Genomic DNA, 20104 nt, shown 5'->3' with positions numbered 1-20104 from the left:
TTTTAAGTAGTATGCATTTTGTAATTTTGAGTAGTAATTTGTCAATTAGTATTCATTTTTGATCATGAAAAAGCAGACTCAAAAACTTCTTTTTACCCGCACGTACAAACAAAATTTGATTTTTTATTATAATCTTATTATTAACAAACTAACAAAATATTCCCTTTCTTACAAATAAATACTCATAAAAATTATAAACTATAACAATAACAATAATTTTAACGAAGAGAAAAGCAACGCATAATATATAAATAATAAATAAATATAATTAAACATATAACTATAATCGCTTCAACATAGATTATAATTAGAATTAAAAAATTTATCCACACTGGCTAGTAATGAAACTATTTAACAACAGATGAAAAATTAATGTTACAGCAATAAAAATGGTAACTTCATTTTTCAAAAATTCAACAATCAAGTGGTCGAGAATTTACGTGTTTTTTCGAGTCAAGAAGCGGATTTTGAGCAGTTCTTTTTTCGAATCATTAAAAATTTCAAGTTCAATGAAATCTTTTTTGCAACTTATTATTTATCTCTTTAATAAGCTCTTGACAATAAACTTATAGTTATTTAATAAAAGGGCAGAAAGAATGCATTCACATTATTACCTTTTACCTATATTATAAGGAGCAGACGAGCCAATTTTTCAAAAATAAAATTTTTCATAATTAAAAGTTCATTATGCAAATAAAGAAAGTTTTTCTTTATTTAATACTGATGTATCTACATTATTTATTATATTGATTGACAATAATTAAATTGTTAAATTGTTACAACTTGGAGTTAATTATCTTTAAAATACATATTATGATTAAGAATTAGTAACTATAGTTGCTGCGGGTTTTTTTTAATAAAAAATAGATTTTTTTGTGAATTGAACACTATTTACTGGTGATTTTAGCCTAATATTTATCTTGGCACGTCTGATCCAATGAATCTGATTGCTATCAGTTTACACCTTTTTACAATAATGACAATTTTATAAAATAAATAATTAACAACTATGCACAAAATTAAAATTATGTTCAATATGAACTTTTATTTTCTGCGATTGTTAATTTGCTAGTAACTTATATAGTATGAGTAAAGAGAATGTTTCACATTTAAATCAGTTTTTTTTTGAGAAGGGCAGATAAAAAAATTAATTTCATAAAAATTATTAGAATTGTTTTATATATCTGTTTCTATATATTAATTATATTATAATGTTCTATTTAGAGAAATTAATATCTCTAGACTCAATACTATATTATATTCTTACAGAATATTATAATAAATAATTAATTTTATCATATTCTATACAAGAATAAGACGCAATAAATACGCGGAGAAAAGTGGATATTTACAGTTAATATCTTTATTATAGTCGTTCTGATTTAGAATTTATTTTCTTAACCAATCATCGGCAGATATTTAAACTCAACAAATTTTGAATTTTTATTTTTTCTTCTTATAAACTGAATATTTCGAATGTTTAGATATTAAATTTAAAAATTCACTTTTCTTTGTGTCACTTTATTTTATTATATTTATCTGTACTTTTTCAGAAACATTATCCTCATTCAACGACAAAATCATATTATAGTCTTTCTACACGCTTAAGTTTACTAACATACAATTATATATTTAAAATCCTAGCTACAGATTTTTATATTAAAAACATCAATTAATTATAAAAAAAACTTACAACAATCAAATATTTAAAAAAACAAAACAGTTTTTTTAATATAAGATGGAACTATATTCTCTTGAACGATTCTATAAAAAATCTTTGGGTTGAATAGATTTTTCCTTAAATAAACAAATGAAGTTTTCGTAGTGAAGAAAATTCCCATATACAGCAGTAAAACTTGTAGCAATATTGACTTTTTTTCACTGTCAGAGACACTGAGGATATGTTATCAATATTGATGAAAGTGTTGCTGATGCTTTGGTTGTTAGTACAAAACATGATTTTTTAACACTTAAATAATTATTTTTAATAATATTTGTTCTCAAACACATTTTTGTCAAGGGAAGAAAATACCCCAATACAGATATTTTAATAAAATTTGTAAGTCTTTTCATTGAACAAATTTTTTACTTTGACATCAAATTCATTTTGATTTCGAATTTAAATTGACTTTAACGTCAGATTCATGTTGATCTCGAATTCAATTTGAGTTTAACCTACGATAACACAGGGAATCAAATTTGAGTCAACTTTTGGACCCGGAAAAGTAAAAACGTTTTTTAACGTTAATTACAAATATGAAGTCAGATTTTAAAAATTTAAAATGGCGGATCCAATATGGCGGACGAAAAAATGAAAAATCAATTTAGCTTGAAATTTGTTACTAGGCGCTTTTTGGGGTCGCTGATGGCGAATATGAGGTCATAATTTACTGAAAATTAGGAAGCCAAAAAATACTTGAGTAACAAATTTGAAGCAAATCCGTTAGATTTTTAATATTTTCGTCCGCCATATTGCATCCGCCATTTTGAATTTTTTAAATCTGACTTCAAATTCAAAGTTACAACTGTTTTTTTCTATATAACATATTTCGATTTTCAAAGTCAACTCGAATTCAAAATCAAAGTGAAATAAAATTGCATAGTCGACCCTCTCTAAATACCAAACACAAGAATTCTCAATTATATTATTAAATTATAATTAAAATTAAATATTTAATTAAATTAATTAAATTATAATTATAATTAAAATTATGTTTATATTGGGGTGTCTTCTTGATAAAATTGATTTGATTTACATCGGTAAAATTTCATCGATTCATCTGTGTAATAACGCTTATTATTGGAATAAATAGTAGTTGAAAATTATTGCAATTTTGCAAATTTAGATTTAGAGAATTTAGGGAAGAGTTCAGTAGCCATGAACACTATTCATAATACTGTACGTTTAGCATTAAAAAGAAAATAAAAATATTCTCTTTAATTTATTTGAAATCAGTTATATTTTTAATTTGTCGACTAATTTTTTTCTACAACAAATTTTCTCTCATAGTATTCAAATTAGAGAACTTTGCTTACAGTTCTAATAAAAGAAACTGTTTTAATTAACAAACATAACATTAGTAAATAAATATTCATTAGAATTAATTCTGCTCTAAATACTGATAATTTTTTATGAAATCGGATCCTGTATAAAATTTCTAATTTCCTGAATCATTATTATTATCTCCTTAAATATCTCTGTTGAATAACCCTTTCTGGGTCACCATTTTGAATTTTTTAAATCTGACTTCAGATTCGTAATCAGCGACTCCAAAAACCCCCGAGTAAAAAGTTTTATGTAAATTTGATCAATTTTAAAAAAAATGTCCGCCATATTGAATCCGCCATTTTGAATTTTCAAAATTTTGAAAATCTGACTTTATATTCGTAATCAGCGACCCCGAAAACCCCAGAGTAAAAAGTTTTATGTAAATTTGATCAATTTTAAAAAAAATGTCCGCCATATTGGATCCACCATTTTGAATTTTTAAAATTTTGAAAATCTGACCTCAGATTCGTAATCAGCGACCCCAAAAACCCCAGAGTAAGAAGTTTTATGTAAATTTGATCAATTTTGAAAAAATGTCCGCCATATTGGATCCGCCATTTTGAATTTTCAAAATTTTGAAAATCTGACTTTAGATTCGTAATCAGCGACCCCGAAAACCCCCGAGTAAAAAGTTTTATGTAAATTTGATTAATTTTGAAAAAATGTCCGCCATATTGGATCCGCCATTTTGAATTTTCAAAATTTTGAAAATCTGACTTCATATTCGTAATCAGCGACCCCAAAAACCCCTGAGTAACAAGTTTCAACAAAATTTAATCGCTGGGTTTCTCGGGGGCATGAAAGGGTTAAAATAATAATTGAATTCATCAAAATTGGAAAATTGTACAAGAAATAGTACCTACGTTCAGTGTGGAAGATATATTGATACGAAGGTTTATTTTTCTTTCGATGTGCAGCATCAATTTTATCGTCAGTTATTATTTTATTAAAAAATTAATAACAATTTGTCAGTTTTCATCTTTTGACCAATAATCATTACCTAGTGGCACATTTGCTTAAAAGACTTATTTTCAAACTTATCAAACTGCCTCCACATTTCTAAATGCAAATGATCTTAAACGATTTTCAGAATTTATGTAATTAATATTATATACAGGAATTGATTTCATAAAAATGTTTTGTATTTTAGAGAAACTCATCGCTAATCCATAAGAAGTCCTGTTAATTTTTAAGGTCAAGAAATTTTGAAAATTTTTCATTTCTTCATAGAAAATAATATTTCAAGAATAATTTAAGATATAATTCAGATTAAAATTTTGTCTAGAACTTGAGTAATATTTAAAAGCTTTATTACTTTCTTATTTTTGAGGTAAAAACTCAAATTACTAGTCTAAAAAAAATTTAGTTAAAAGAAAATCTAAAAGACATATTTGTCCAAAAATTCTGGCACTGTATGATATAAACTTGATGCACGTTATTCTTGATAAAAATAGTTATTTTTTTACCTTCAGTATTCTCTATACGTCAAGTTGTTAAAACAAAATTTAAATAAAAATTTCACTTCAAAATCACTAATTTTTATTATTTATTACGTATACTATCGCTTATTGCTTTTCCATATTGTAATACAACTTTGATTTCTTTGATATTCTCATTTGACTTCTCGCAACATTCACTGCCATTTACTAAAAAACTCACAAATACTTATACAAACGCATTAGAGCAAATTAAATTATTCACTACTGCATTCTTAAAAAAAGGACTGGTTCATCAAAGATTATGTTTATATTTTACAGAATTTCTAAAGCAATTAAACCTAAAGAAAAAATTGGAGATATTTTCTTTAATTTTTGGAAGTTTGTACGGCAGATTCTATATCTTTGATGTAGCAGTGCGCCCTTCGATGAAACCCCATTACTACAAGTAATGTAGAAAGAACATTACTTTAGAATAAGTGTTTTTCACAAAATCAACATTCGTCATATTAAAAAAGAAATGAAGTGTATTTTAAACTGACTAAAAATTGGAAGCATTAAATTTGTCTGGCAAAAATATTAAAAAATTGCCAACTCCTTTAAAATTAACAATTTTTAACATTGCATTTTTGCCAGCGTATCAAAAAGATGAACTGATTTTGCTATCTAACTTTGGCTCACATCACAATATTCAGCGTCGATAAAGATTCTTTGGAAACCTACAAATTCAAATTTTTAGCTCCCTAGAAAATATGAGGTGCCAATTGCAGTTTCCAAAGAGAAACAGGCCTTGCGAAAACAGTGACCTGACCTTTTTCCTTACCGCCCACTAAGAAAACATAAAGCGGAGCAGGACCTGGAGGGTTTGTCTCATTGGCGGCCAATTTGGCCCTTTGTCTCTCGGCTCTGGATGCACTGACAGCTCGTCGAGAAGGCGAGCCAAGAGGCAGGCTTTTCGGTGGTGCCCTGGGCCTAATTTCCTGCAGCTCGAGCAACTCTGTAAAAGTTTGAGAAGCTGATCTTCCAGGCTCATCTTCCAGGACACTGTCGGGCGGACTATTTAACATTTTTGCAAATTTCCCATCATTATTGGTTGCCTCAAGTCCGAGGTAATTTGGATTGCAAAAACCAAATTGCCCTTCGCGCAATATCGATGTTTTATTTTTCGTCCTTTTCGGCCAGTCATCATCGCCTAGAGGATCGCCAGGACTTCTTGCTTCTATGCTCGCATAATCAGACGTTGATTCTTCGCCTTCTTCGAGATCGGCAAATCGGACGGAAGCAGAAGTCGGAATTTTTGTTGTCGTTGGAGTCTTTGGAGTTTGGACGGCCTCGTACAGATGGGAACTGTAACTTTCGCCTCGAGTTGGTTGACAGGCCTGGTGAATTGTTGCAAAGTCCCTGGAAAAGTATATTGAAAATTGTATCATTTCTTCTTTCTATCTGCGAAAATTCTATAACACTCGATGTAATTGAAAATAACTCACTTTTCTTCTTCGGGAACTTCGATTAGTCTAGAAGTTGGGGGTTCTTTTCGATCATCATCACTCTCCTCGTCTGGATCCACAAAAACTAGTCTAGAAGCTTCGACTGGTGTTAAAACTGGTGTTGGCAAGGTGAGAGCTCTAAAATTTGGAACAGAGATTGGATCCCTTGTCATTCCGGAATAGGATTGATCGGAATTTTTTGGCATTTCTGAAATCTTCTGACGTCTTTTGGCTAAAGTGTTGGCACTTCGGGACTTGACCATTCCCGTCGACGGCTCCACAATTTCCACATCCACTTGCTGAAATGGAAAATAAGAAATTGCCTGCAGGCAGGCTAGCTTCATTCAGGCTCTATTTTCGCGGTAAATAATATTAATTCAAAACTAAAATGACAACTGAGACAAACTTATAGTTTAAAGTATCGATTTCTAATAGCACTTATAACAGCATTTGATTTTAAAAACCATAAAGAATGCTAATAATTCTCTTTAAATATATCAAACGTACATGCCAGAAAAATAAATACAATTGAAACTAGATTATTAAAATTAGAAAATGAAATTATAAAAAAATATTAATAAAACGAGTTTTGCTACTTTTTCAAAGTACTTACATCATTAGGACTTTCTTCGATATCATCGTGACCACTTAGTACGGAGTAGCTGCACTTGTTGGGGTGACTTAGTCTAGATAAATTAATTTGAGACAGTTTTGATATTTCTCGGAGGAAACTGGGTCGCGTTGGCGCTTCATTGGGAGATATTCGACTGCAAGGAGGTCTGGGCCTTTGACTTCTTGGTCTAGGTCTAGAATTGTCTAATCCATTGCCACGAATTACGAGTTCAGAAACTGCGAGTGCAACGCTTTCTGCTCTTGGTTGAGGCTTTGGTCCCGGAACTGCAAGCTTTTCCCATGTTTCAGTTCCTAAAATTCGTGTAATCAAATGTTTATTTATTTCTTTTACAAATATTTATCTTTATAATTATTGTTCTTTCGGATAAAATTAACAAATTACTTTTTGCAATACGTACCAAAGTGAAACCTCCAAAGTTCATTAGTAGCAAGACCTCCACTTTCCCCACCAAAAATTAACATACAGCTTGGTAATCTACAAGCGGCATGTCCATGAAGTGGTCCTGGACCTGGTTTATTTTTTAATATGCACCAAGATGTTGTATGAACATCCCATCGCCAACAGTCACTTCTTTCTTGGAGATCTGTCATTCCTCCGTAAATGTACATTGCGTCGTCGTGTAAAACTGCAGAGTGTTTATGACGAGCTGCTGGACCACATTCACTGGATGACAATAGATGCCAGGATTCCGTTTCTAGAAATGAAGAAACGTAAGTAGAAAGTTGTACTTATTATAATTTAATTTAACTTATAATATTGTACTCAGATAACAAACATGTATCGCAAACTTTCCTCACAATTTGCATAGCAGCTTGCACTCAGTTAGAAAACTCATTTTAGAAAAGTTTAGAAAACTTGTTGGTTATCAAGACAAAATTAGCAGACTATTATCTAGAGGTGCGATTTTCTAATTTGACTTTGGCTTCTAATTCAAGTTTGACTTTGACATTGACTTAGGGTTTCACTTTAGCATATGCCTTTCAAAATCAAAAGCAACAGGTTGTTCTAAATATTCGTGTTAACCAAAAACACTTAGATGAAGTTGTCTAAAGACTCTCCGATTACAAGCTGAAACCAGCTGTAACTTAATTTTAATGTTATTTGTAGCATGGCACGCGAAGTTCGCTTCTATAAAGAAATAGGCAATTGATTTATAGTAATTACTAGTCCCATCTCAAAGCCTTAACTACTAAGAAAAAAAAGTGGAGCTGCAAGGGTTACAAACAAGGGAGGACCTCCTGATTAAAATCGGAGGAGATTCCAAATAGAAGGAGTTCATTATTCCAATAGAATAATGAAGAATTAAAGCACATAGAAAAAGATACATAATGTCAGAATACTGTCTACGTATAATTTGGATATAATTATTATTTAACAAAGTATTAAATTTAGAATTTACCAAAATGAAAAGCCCATAATTCAGGGGAGCTTCCTCTTAAATCTTGATAACCTCCATAAATTAACATTTGACCTCGATGTACTAACGCTGAATGACCTCTTCGTCCTCTAGGAACTGCACATCCCTTTTGTGCTCTAATCTTTCTCCACGAATTTGTCTGTAATGAAAAAAGTAATACTGTATAAGCAAATTTGACATTAAGATAATTAATGATAGATCGTCCAACGTCCTTCCGGCAGGACGAAAAAGACTCAGGTGAGTCCCTCCGAAATCACTAAAGAAAACTAACATGGATTCAGATAAATAAAAAATGAAATATATCATTGGAAAGGTAACGAATCAAGCTTTCAGCGCATATAAATATCGAGCTTGTAAGTTCAAAACTAAGGGCTGGGTAGTTTGAAGAAGTTCAATTTTCCAAAAATTCACATAATTTTTAGTCACAGAATGACGAAGCCCGGTCCTGCCGGCAGGACGCTTTTCGCTTTATTTAAGAGACTGCCTCGCCCAGGTTTATAAATTTAAAGACTCGATATTTACATCATTTGAAAGCTTGTTTCATTACTTTTCCAGCGATATATTTAGTTTTATATTTATCTGCTTCCATATTAATTTTATAGAGCAATTTCGAAGGGACTCACGCCTGAGTCTATACTCAGATATACTGAACAATATTAAAAATGAATTTTTTTTTAATTGAACAATTAGGTTTCATTCTTTGAACGTTTTTGAAGAGAAAGAGACTTGTCCGGTCAAAAAATATTGATTTTCGGGGATATTGCATTAAATTTACGAAAAAATGTTTTTTTCACTGTTTAAAAACATAGCAAGTTTGAAGGCTTTGAAAAATGGTTTAAATTATTATTTTAAAAAGTCAAAAATATGGATTTTTTCGTCTTTTCGTCTACTTTAATCCCAAGGAGTGCCAGAAAAGAAAAGTTGAATTCCCTTTTTTTAAAAGCCTTTTTTTCGGAACGTCCTTCCGGCAGGACGGGCGTTTGGACGATTTATCATTAATTAATAGTAAATACTGAAACTTTTAGGATTGAGACCCTATTTTGAATCTTTAAGTTTTAATTCTTTTAAAGACAACTCATCTGTATACATTTATATTCGTTTCAATTTTTGACAAAATTTGTACAAATATTAATTCTGACAGATTGGTTTGAATTAAAATCAGTTTAACTAAGTTTAATATCATTATAGAGTTTGGAAACACTTGGATTCCCTTTGTAACGTAAATATTGTTGAAGCATTTGTTAGTTCTAATAAAACGGAATTTGGTAAAGAACTTACAAATATTTCAGGTACAGAACTTAGGTATGAAAAGTAATAAATAAAGGTTCTGGGTTCAGTTACTCTTTGCCTGACTACAGACGTGAACGGAAGTAAAAATAGTTTTTCTGTACAAAATATATTATCAACTGTATTCCATATCTTTCATCACTAGTACTTATAATTAATAAATTATGCCACGTATGTAATTATTACTTTGGTGGAAACTTCTATAATATAGTAAAACGGGGAACAATCATGATACGCTAAAATAATTATAATTTATTTTCAATGTAAGATTTCAAGTAATAATTCTTGTATTTCACACGTTCTCTATATTATACTTTCCATATTAATCTTCCTTGTGTTAGAAAATTTATTAAAAACATCTTGGCTATTCAATCTTACTGGGGATACACATAACTTAATTCTAAAAAATTCTTGGCATCGTGGTGATGATTGTTTTTTTTAACAAAGACAAATAAATTTGTCAAGAAAGTTTCTGTTGGCAAAGGTACATGCTATGAATTTCTCTAATTTATTGGTATACACTTTCACGCAAAGATAAAATTTTATTTAGCAAAATATAGCAAGTGTTTCTCGTTATTTATGTTAATCACTTGAGCGGCAGGGTGTCAGAATTGGAGTCGGGCGTGGAAGTGCCAGAACCCAGTAAGAAACGAAAAATTGAAAAGTATTAAAAAGATTCTATTCTTTTGAATGCCATTTCTGTCCAATACTTTTCTATCCAGTGAGAGCAATATAAATAGTAACGATATCAATCCTCTTGAATACCCAGTAAGAAAGCAAAGATTAAGAAGCATTAAAAAAATTCTATCCTTTTGAATACCATTTCTGCCCTATGCTTCTGAATTCCGCGACAGTAGTATAATAATATAATGCTAATATTGTTGACATATAGAATGTTCAATTACTTTTAAATAACTGCACTCATGAATTTATTTGCTATTTTAAAAAGGAATAATTATTAAATTATCAGTTAAGAGGGTTAAAAGTGTTTAAAGGTCTCTGAAATTTTTAGGTTATGATTTATTGTCTAACAGAATAAACGGCCCTGACTCGTTTAAATGACGTTAAATTGGTAAACAATCAATTTTTCAGCAAGTTTTTCTTTGAACACAAACACTTTTTACAAAATCTGCCACCGTATGTATCTTATAAATTACAAAAATCCAGAAGATTGCTTGAATGCATGCAGAAACGCGGTTCCAATGAAAAATTGAAAAGTGATATAATGACAGGCTGTAATAATTTCGGATGAGATTGGAAAGCATTCAGAAAAAAATTTTGTCTTTGTTAAAAATTACAAAAAGAATTGAATAGCATTCATTTTTAGACGAAACGTGGTCCTATGATGGTATAGAAAAGTATTGGACAGAAATGGCATTCAAAAGTATTGGATAATTTCTACTACACCATACAGAGTTTGAATTATTTCAATCCTTTTCAATTTTTCGTTTCTTACTGGGAAGCGGCAAAAATGCGAAAAAGGCGTCAAAACTTGACTACGATTTTCTAAGTCAGTAATTAGGAGATTTATAATATCAAAACAAGGAATTCTTGTTTTTCAAGGCTCAAAAGTTGACGCCATTAATGTTAAATTATTGATTAATTAAATTTTACATCATATTCGTAATCAACAACCCCTATTCTACACTTGAATGTGTATTTTTTCTTTATACCCTTGAAAATATAATCCTTATTTCATTTCATGCAATTACAACTTGCATGAAAGAGGTGCACGAAAGAAGCGTTGGAGATCGTTTATCGCTCAAGTGAACGATGAAGTACTGCTTATAGGCATGCTATGTTTTAGCGAAAAAAGACTGACTTATAATTTGAGAATTTCTAATCTGTTAAATTGAAATTTAAATTCACTTAAAATCTAATTTTTCATTATTAAGTAAAATAGAACGAATACATTGTTAAAACTGATTTAAAAATATTAATATTTTTTAACATTTTGATGTTAGTGACAGTTTGGAATAAAGTTTAAAAAAAAAAATTATTTAAGATTCTATTTATTTATATATTTCCCACGGTCCTTGGTGGTCTTAAATGGGTAACTAAATTACTGCCTAAATTATACAATAACTAGGCCTAGCTAGGCGATCACGAAACTGATTTCAGTTTTTAAAAATCCAAGATGGCGAATCCAAAATAGCGGACGAAAAAATGAAAACTCGGATGGATTTGCTATAAACTATTGTTACTCTTCGGTTTTTAGGGGTGCTGATCAGGAACCTGATGTCAACTTTCAAAAACAACTTAAAAAATTAAAACTTAATCAGATTTGCTAGAAACTTTTGAATGTTAAAATAATTGTTGTCCACAGTTTACAGAAATACAATCCTTTAATTACCAAATTCGGTTCATTGCTATTGCTGATCAGAAGCATATTTTTTGTTGACGATGAGCAGGCGTGTTATTTAAAAGGTTTGAATAATTTAACTAAAATTTTTGCACTCTATCATTCTGATGGATTGCCAACGACAACTGTTCCAATACCACTACTTAAACGGAAACGTTCATTCATTTTGGCAAATGGAAATACGAATAAAGACGGGATTCGATTACCCGTGGCGGAAACTGGTATTGCAAGTCACTAAAACATCGCGTTCTGATAAAGTAATTGACCGTACACTTTTTATGCCACATACTGCACCATCAGATCGATATTTTTACGCCCTCGTCAAAGCAGACTCATCCATATTCTAAATGTTTACATCCTTGATTCGAAATTTTTCTTTGTTGAAAGATAAAAGTATGAATTTAAAAGCGATTCTGTTAATTAAATTCTTATTTCGTTTTATTTTTATACACATAATAAGCTCTCATTTGGTTTGTTCACAGTGTTTGCACTGTCACGTCATCGCGACGTATTTTATATTTTGTAAAGTTAAAAACTGAATGCTTAGTTTCTTGGAATCAAAGCTATATTGATCCGAAGTCTTTGTCTGGATAGCAGATACCAAATATAGTCATTTGTATTTTGTCATTCTTCTATTGGGTTCCCACTTACATGTAGTAAAATTTTTATCATATTGACCCAGAGGTGATAAAAGTGGGTGGTATGACAGAGTTTCCTTTGCAGAAGGATCCTATAAAAGGTGCCACCCTGGCCGAATTAGTCAGTCCAGGAATCACCACGAAGTTGTGTACTGCTCCCAAGTGTCTTCTTCGACTCCAGTCCATGAAACACCTTCAAGTCCAGAAGTCACCACCGAATTAATTTCACGTCTTCTTCGTGTCAGGTCAGTCCAGCAACCATGACCAAGTTAACTAGTTGTGTACTGTCATCGGGTTTGTTTTTCGACTCCAGTCCAGAAAATCTCTTCAAGTACCAAGTGCATTCTTCGAGTCTCGTCTTCGTCAAGTTTATTCAAGGAGATAATTTCTACAGAGAGGCACATTTCTATTTTTCTAAGGACTGCATTTCTTCGACATCAACGTCAAATAAATAATTCTGTCACTCCTAGGCTGAAGGGATGTTTTATCTAATTTACATCGACACCTGGACTCCGGACCTTTCACTTCGGCTGGCCCGAAAACAATTTGAGGAAAATCTACTGCATTCTCTGTTTCCGTTAGACAAAGTCATTTCCTCGACCTCACACTGAAGCTTGTTGGGCCTACGACTCTAAGAATAATTTTAAAGGGTAAGTAACTAATTGTCGATTGATTTCACAAAGTTCTAATTGTGTTTCAGTGTTCCTGAAGACATCTGGATCTACTCTTCCTCTCTCATTCTAATTGTAAAGGATTCAAATGAAAACTTTAATAATTTGATTTCAATTTAACAGTTACTCTTTCTTAAAACCTGTCCCTTAATATATAATATTAATATTATCATCTTAATAGCAACTGTTGTTATGGTAACCATTGCCATTGCAACCGTTAGTGTGAAAACAGTTGCTATGGTAACCAAAACCATTGCAACGGTTGCTATGGAAACAATTACTGTGGTAACCATTACCATAACAACGGTTGTTTTGGCGTAATCTAACGGTTTCTGTGGGGGCCGTTAAGAACTACGGAAGGACGCTCGAATCTCTTTTTAAGTGTTTCAGCCCTTGACCACAAAACACTAAACACGAAGATGAAGTCAGCTAAATGTTGAAATCTTATAAAATCCAAAGGAATGTCAACATGACAAACAATGATGGACTTAAAAGCTTAAAATCGCTCATACAAGAAGTCGAGGACAAGCACGAAGTGTAAGGAAAGAGGATGAAAAGCTCTAACAAGGATTACTCTGCGCAGAAGAAGCTGTGTACTTGGTAGCTTCTTTTAGTCATATTTATTTTTACATACCACCAATTTTATATTCTCAAGAACAAGCACTGAACTTAAATTTGGTGCCAGGGGTCGAATCTGTAACTTCACTCTCACTTTCACTTCACTTCGTTTTCACTCTATTTTCACTTTCACTTTATTTGTGTTAAATTTAACTTTATTTACTATCCAAATTCCGTTAAAAATTTTAAGTTAAGTTAAATTTAATAAAAATGAAGTGACAGTGAAAATAAAGTGAAGTGAGAGTGAAGTCAAAGTGAAGTGAGAGTGCAGTCAATGTGCAGTGGAAGTAAAGTGAAAGCAAAATGAAAGTGAAGTGAAGTTACAGAACTAAGAAATTAAAAATTGTGACCAAAAACTATTGAGTAAACATTTTTAGACAAATCTGACAATTTTTAAAAAAAATTTGTTGTCATATTGGATCCCCCATGTTGGATTTTTTAATTCTAATATCAAATTCGGATTCAGAAATATCGTAAACCCTGAGAAAGGAATTTCAAGTTCGTTTTATTTTTTAGTTTACTACCTAGTGAATATTTAATTAATTTAAATTAATGCATTTCAGTGATTATATAGATGTTTGTTAAGTACCCACTGAATCATGTATATTTAAATAATGCGTAAAAATCAATTAATCTATATATCAAAATTTATTTTTTTTGTCATAAAAAAAATTATATACGTATTTTCGACTATTACATTTCTTTGAGCAATTTTTTGACATAAAAATCTTATAGAAATAAGCAAGAGCTATTGAAGGGAAACTGGTAAGGCTTTCGAATCAATTCTTAGGGGCTTCTGAAACTTTTCCCTAGGCTCCCCTTCATTTATTTTTTATATTCTACTCTCAACGAACGTCTTTCAAAAAGATCAGGTTCCATTTATATATCGGAGATGGTAAAATCTAAGTCGAAAGGGAAGAAACACCAATTACAGTATAATCTTGTGAAAATTATTATTGATAAAAAAATTTTCTCTTCCAAATATTTTTTCTCGTAAATGAAAATTTGAATTTTTTATAAACATATTTATGGTTATTCTTCTTGTTTCTTAATTATTAAATAAAATTCCCCAAAAAAAAAATGTTTTATACGTTCAGAAGAGAGTGTTATGGAATTAAATTTTTATTAGACCATAGTATGTTTTTCCAAAAAAAGTTTCAGTTTTTTTGTTATCGTGTCAATACTTACATTAGTTAGTTTTGAAATTAGAGTGTTGAGCATTTTTTATGTCTTCATCATGTGACGTAGGTAAGAGTATTACGTGCCCTTAATCGTACTCAAAATAATTTTGTTTCTAAACAATAGAACAAAATGTTAGGATGAGTGTAAAAAAATAAAAATTCCGAGCTTAAAACATGTTTTTTCTGTGAAAATTTATGTGAAATATTTCATTTGGCGGATTACGGAATAGGGTCATGAATTTTCCAATCTCATTTTCACTGAATTGCTACTCCAGAGAGAAGTGGCGAGAAGTAACAACCCTTAATATAATACTTTCCACAGCGTTGAAATAAAAATTAACCACATGCATATATATATATAGGATACGTTCCAGAACATGAAATAATTGTATGTAACATAAAAAAACATTTTAAAAGTTTTCTTAATTGAACTAATAATTTTTTTACGAACTAAATATTGTTTTAACTTTATAGGATATTAATTTTTAAGTGCAGTCGCACATTGATTTCTTGACATCGTTTGAGTCTTTGAGTGTCTGCGAAAAAACGAAAATCACGATATTAATAATATCTATCAGCGTGAATAATGTGATACCCTCGTAGTGTTAAACAGAAGATTAATTTTCTATTGAAACACCTGTACCAGACAAAATAAATTCAAATTCCTTTCTTTGAAAACTGAAAATAAAAATAGCACCATCATGATTACTATTTAATACATTCATTTCAATCATCAAGGGTAATTGCTCGCTCAATTTAAATCAATTAAAAACAACTAATTATTAATTAAATCTTGATACATTTCCTGAACATTTATATGGAAGCAATATTGATTTGAAATATTTTAACACAATTAAAATTTTAGTAGTATGTAGGAATGTAGCAATGGAGTTAGTGATACCTCTCTAAAATCAGAACTATTTATTAAAAATTACATTCATACTTATAAAAAACCGTTCCCAAATTTGCCAATCTGTCTTTATTCAATACCTGTTGTTGGTATGTATATAAATTCAAAAGTTTACACAAAACAATAAGGAAAACTTTAGTCACCGATGGAAAGTTTTTAATGTAAGTCTTCTAACCGTCGCGAGTTATACCTACTAGCTGACCTCATAGTCCTCTTTTATAAGCGGATTTGAAAAAGAAAATACACAATACGTTGTCAGCAGCTGTGATAAATGGTAATTGCCTCCGCTCCGGAAAACGATTTCCAATCTTTCGAAAAAAAGCTTCGCTAAAAATTTAAATTGTCTCTCACAAACAATAACTACCTACATTTATACCATAACGTATAAAAAATTGAAGAAACTTTTTTATTTCAAAGATGTCATTAATTTGTATATATATGTATTTGTCAATACTTTTTTAACAGGAAAATATACTATTATTATACAACGTCAAGTGGATGCTGTGCGGGTATAGGTTCAAAATGACAGTGATCGTTCACTCGCACCATCTAGGTCAAGCACCTAATGAATCGCTTTTTACCTCGCTTCAACCTTTCTGTTGATTTTTTCATCAACTTTTTTTCCCTTGTTTTATGAAGCTGAGAGACACAGCTTCAGAAATATCAAAAGCCCGAGGGAGAAAGTTTGTCCCTTTAAAGCGCATTGTTTTTTTCTGCTCTAGAAAAGCTTCTCACCATTATTTTTATTCCATTTAATAAAAGAATATTTTATCCTTCTTTTACAATTGAATTTTTTTTCTCTTCCGTCAAAGAATTTAAAAAATTTTTTCGACAATTTTTATACTTTAACATTTGTACTAATAATCTTTTACATTTTTTTTGCTTATTAGAATAAAATTTTCGATTCTATTCTTTAATATAATGATATTTTTAAATAAAATTTATTTTTGTCCTGATTTTTTATTTTTGTCTTATATTTCCAAATTTATATTTTACTTTTACTTGTCAACAATAGTCTCTCTTAAATTATATGCTTGATGGATACTTTAAAAAAATAATTTAAAAAAAATTTAATTTACCTTAACAGTGTAGCACCAAAGTGGAGTTTCAGTCCCAGCAGAAAATCCAAGTTCTCCTCCAAAAACATAAAGACAATCTCTGTAAGCAACTGCACTGTGTTCCTGAAGTGCAGGCGGTCTTTCACCTTCCGGATGTAATTCTTCCCATCTACTCTCAGCTGAAACAAAAAAAAAATTTTCTAATTAACTTTTTCCTCTTTTCACATTTTTATTTATAAACATTTCCTTTAGACCTACACTTAGAAATGTATTCAATGGAGTCCAAAACACTTCTGATTAAATAGTAAAAATTCTGAAATTTAGGTACATGTAAAAAAATTTTATAATTATTCATTAAAACAATATAGACGTTTAATTCAAAAATGCAATTAATTTCAAGCATTTTTGAAATGTCTACACAATGGATATAAAATATTTAAAATTAAATGTCCTTAAACTACTGCGAATTTGTAACCCCAATGAGATTTAGAATTTAAAAAATATTATTCTCTTTGACTCTATTCGAACTCGAAAATCAATTTTAAAATTCCACCATATTGAATCGCCATATTAGATCCGCCATTTTAAATTTTTAAATTCTAGTTAGATTCCAAACTCCTTTAAGTCGAATCGCTTCAATTTTAAAATTATCTGCCATATTGGGTCCGCCATTTTGAATATTTAAAAACTGACATCAAATTCGTAATCAGTGACCCCAAAAACCCCCGGGTAGTGAATTTTAAGAGAATCTGATCAATTTTTGTAATCGCCATTTGAATTTTTTCAAAATTTATTTCTAATTTGAATTCAGATATTCCAAAAATATTTTAGTATTCCTATCGAGTGTCATCAAATTTAATTAAGTTCGGAATTTTTTATAGGTCAACAATGATAATATTAATGAGGTTAATTTTTGTTAGTTGACGTAGATGGATATTAAAAGATTTTTTTCCAAATAAGTAACAAACTGATTAAAATTATTTTAATAAATGTACATAAGCATTTATTGTAAATGGACAATGGACTACAAATAGACATTTGACTATTTATTAGAAAAATTTTTCATAGATTTAATGAAAAAAATTTCATATATATTATTATATATATAATTAGACGAAAAGTAGAAGAATGAGGTTTACATAGAGGAAATACATGAAGGAAAGGACAATTCTATCAGGAGAACGCTCACAAGGTTTTGCACCCTCAATAAATCTTGTATGTAATAAGAAAAAGGGCGCTCCCCTAACCGCATGGAACATGTCAAAGCAATGAGCACATGTTGCACAATATAAACTCAAAGAACTCAAATATAACCTCAATATTCAGAATTTCAAAGACGTACTTTCTTTTGTTCTTTTTTGAATATATTTGAACAATATACTAAAAAAGAAAATGAAAAAAGAATTTATGATGTTATAACAAAATTGTGCAATAAACAGCAGGGGAGTAGGTGGTGAAGCAATACACTTTTCATTATTTCAAAAAATTGTTCAATTCAGATTTAATTTCGAGTTGTGTTACGATATGTCAAGAACATAACTCAACTTTTGTTAAGGTGTAATTTGTTAAAAGATTAAATCTCAAAAACATAGTCAAATATATATATTATGACCATAAAATTACATTTTGAAATAATTGTCAGAAGTCTTCTGACATATGTTACTTTTTATAAGATCTTATCTTAAATGGAATTATTAAATATCTTTTTATTGTCACTAAAGGATTTGTCAGATCCTGCGAGACGGATTAGATATTATTCATCAATATTCTATGTACCGTCCAGCAAGAAATAGAAAGACTAATATCGAACCAACGTCGAAGAAGTTGAGAAGAGATTTTTTTACCATTATTAAATTTAATATTTAATCAAATTATATTAACATAATCTATATTCAAATTTCCAGAAGAAAAATTAAATTATAATGAGAGTGACTGCTCTGCTGACAGCAATTCAATATTTTGAACTTGGCTGACGAGCAGAAACATTGTTGTCAATGTCAAGGAAATTGACGAATATGGTAATGTTAACGATCAATTATTTGTACTTAAAACTCCCAGTGATCAAACTTTTTTACAGAAAACTAAAGAAGATGATGAAAACAATACCGACAACGAAGAAGAAACAATGGAAGATGTGATCCCTAGAACATTATTTTGTCTACAAGGTAGCACATAATGATAATTTATTTATTTGTTTATACACCTCTTTTATGCCTTATAAAGAACTTGGCTATACAAGTGTTTTTAAATTTTAGTTAAACGGTTAATTCCTAGCCAAATCAATAAATTATTACATTTTAAAGGTTAATCAATGAATTTCATCACTTCTCTGGTATCGACATCATCATAAGGTAACTAACCCTAATAAAATTTTGAGGCTTCGATTAATCAATAAAATAAGGATTGGTGTGTTTAAGTTAATAAATCTGATTCATAACACTGCCCAAGACTACAAAGTTTTAGAAGAGCCCCTGGTAATAAACTCTAAACGATTAACTCTCTTATTCACAAATTAATAAAAATAATAAAAGTTACTAATAATAAAAGTTAATAAATAATAAAAGTTAAATAATAAAAGTTATCCGAAAGTCGGCTAAACCGACTTTCGGTTTAGCCGTAGGAGTGAAATATTTAGTAAAAGTTTCAAAGTAAAGTAATAAGGAAAGAAAAACAATATTTATATATGAGTAGAATTAATAAAGTACCATAAGAGAGAATAAGAAAAAAGATAAAGCATCATAAATCCAAAGGGTAGAATACTAAAACGTGACTCAAGAAGTCAACCCGACTATATGTTCTAAAACCGTTTTTAGAACATGAAACGTTTTCAAAATTTTAATTTTGCAGACATGAAACGTTTTCGGAACGTTCCTCGAATGCGAATGGTTATTTTGCCCACTGAAGTATTTTTTCAAGATGGTAGGAAAACTCTTTCTCTACAATGAATAATAGACAAGAAAGAAGGGGATTGACTACCTTCAATAATTTCGTTATATAAAGGGCAATGTGTGGACTAAGAAGACAAACTAGGAATTCTTTCCAAATTTATAGGGGAATTTTAATAAACTTATCCTAGATAGCAATTTTATCTTTAACATTAATATATCTTTAAATTTTTTAATTAATGGAAAAAGGCAAATTACATAGAAATATCAAATAGAAAAAATATTCCACAATCTCCGACTGGGACGTGTACTAGAACAAAGACTTCTACATTTACTTAAGGGCCATAACGTGAAGCTGAGAGGTTGCAGCGTTGGAGAACTGCACTAGAGATGGCCGACATTGATTATGCACACGTGTCTTATCTCTGGCTTAGAGACAATATCTTTTTTCTAATAAAACATAATAAGTTT

The 20104-nt window shown here is 30.1% G+C and overlaps 1 protein-coding gene across 8 annotated transcripts in view; it reads right to left on the bottom strand.

Moving 5' to 3' along the window:
• Window positions 1-4433: 4433 nt before the first annotated feature.
• LOC122498168 (host cell factor 2-like) overlaps window positions 4434-20104 on the bottom strand; it is a 71038-nt gene continuing 55367 nt past the window's right edge. For 7 of the 8 annotated variants that reach the window (XM_043605786.1, XM_043605790.1, XM_043605783.1 and 4 more), the window contains 6 exons: window positions 16770-16927; window positions 8006-8162; window positions 7004-7300; window positions 6586-6896; window positions 5973-6295; window positions 4434-5886 (listed from right to left, as the gene is read on the bottom strand). In XM_043605786.1, coding sequence (XP_043461721.1) covers window positions 5229-5886; window positions 5973-6295; window positions 6586-6896; window positions 7004-7300; window positions 8006-8162; window positions 16770-16927 — 1904 coding nt within the window. In that variant the 3' untranslated portion in view covers window positions 4434-5228. The remainder of the gene's footprint in view (window positions 5887-5972; window positions 6296-6585; window positions 6897-7003; window positions 7301-8005; window positions 8163-16769; window positions 16928-20104) is intronic. The other variant, XM_043605791.1, reaches the window with a different exon arrangement.

This window comes from Leptopilina heterotoma, unplaced genomic scaffold (assembly GCF_015476425.1).
Source record: "Leptopilina heterotoma isolate Lh14 unplaced genomic scaffold, ASM1547642v1 Lhet_142, whole genome shotgun sequence".
Classification (NCBI taxonomy): domain Eukaryota; kingdom Metazoa; phylum Arthropoda; class Insecta; order Hymenoptera; family Figitidae; genus Leptopilina; species Leptopilina heterotoma.
This window is presented reverse-complemented; position numbering and strand designations above follow the sequence as displayed.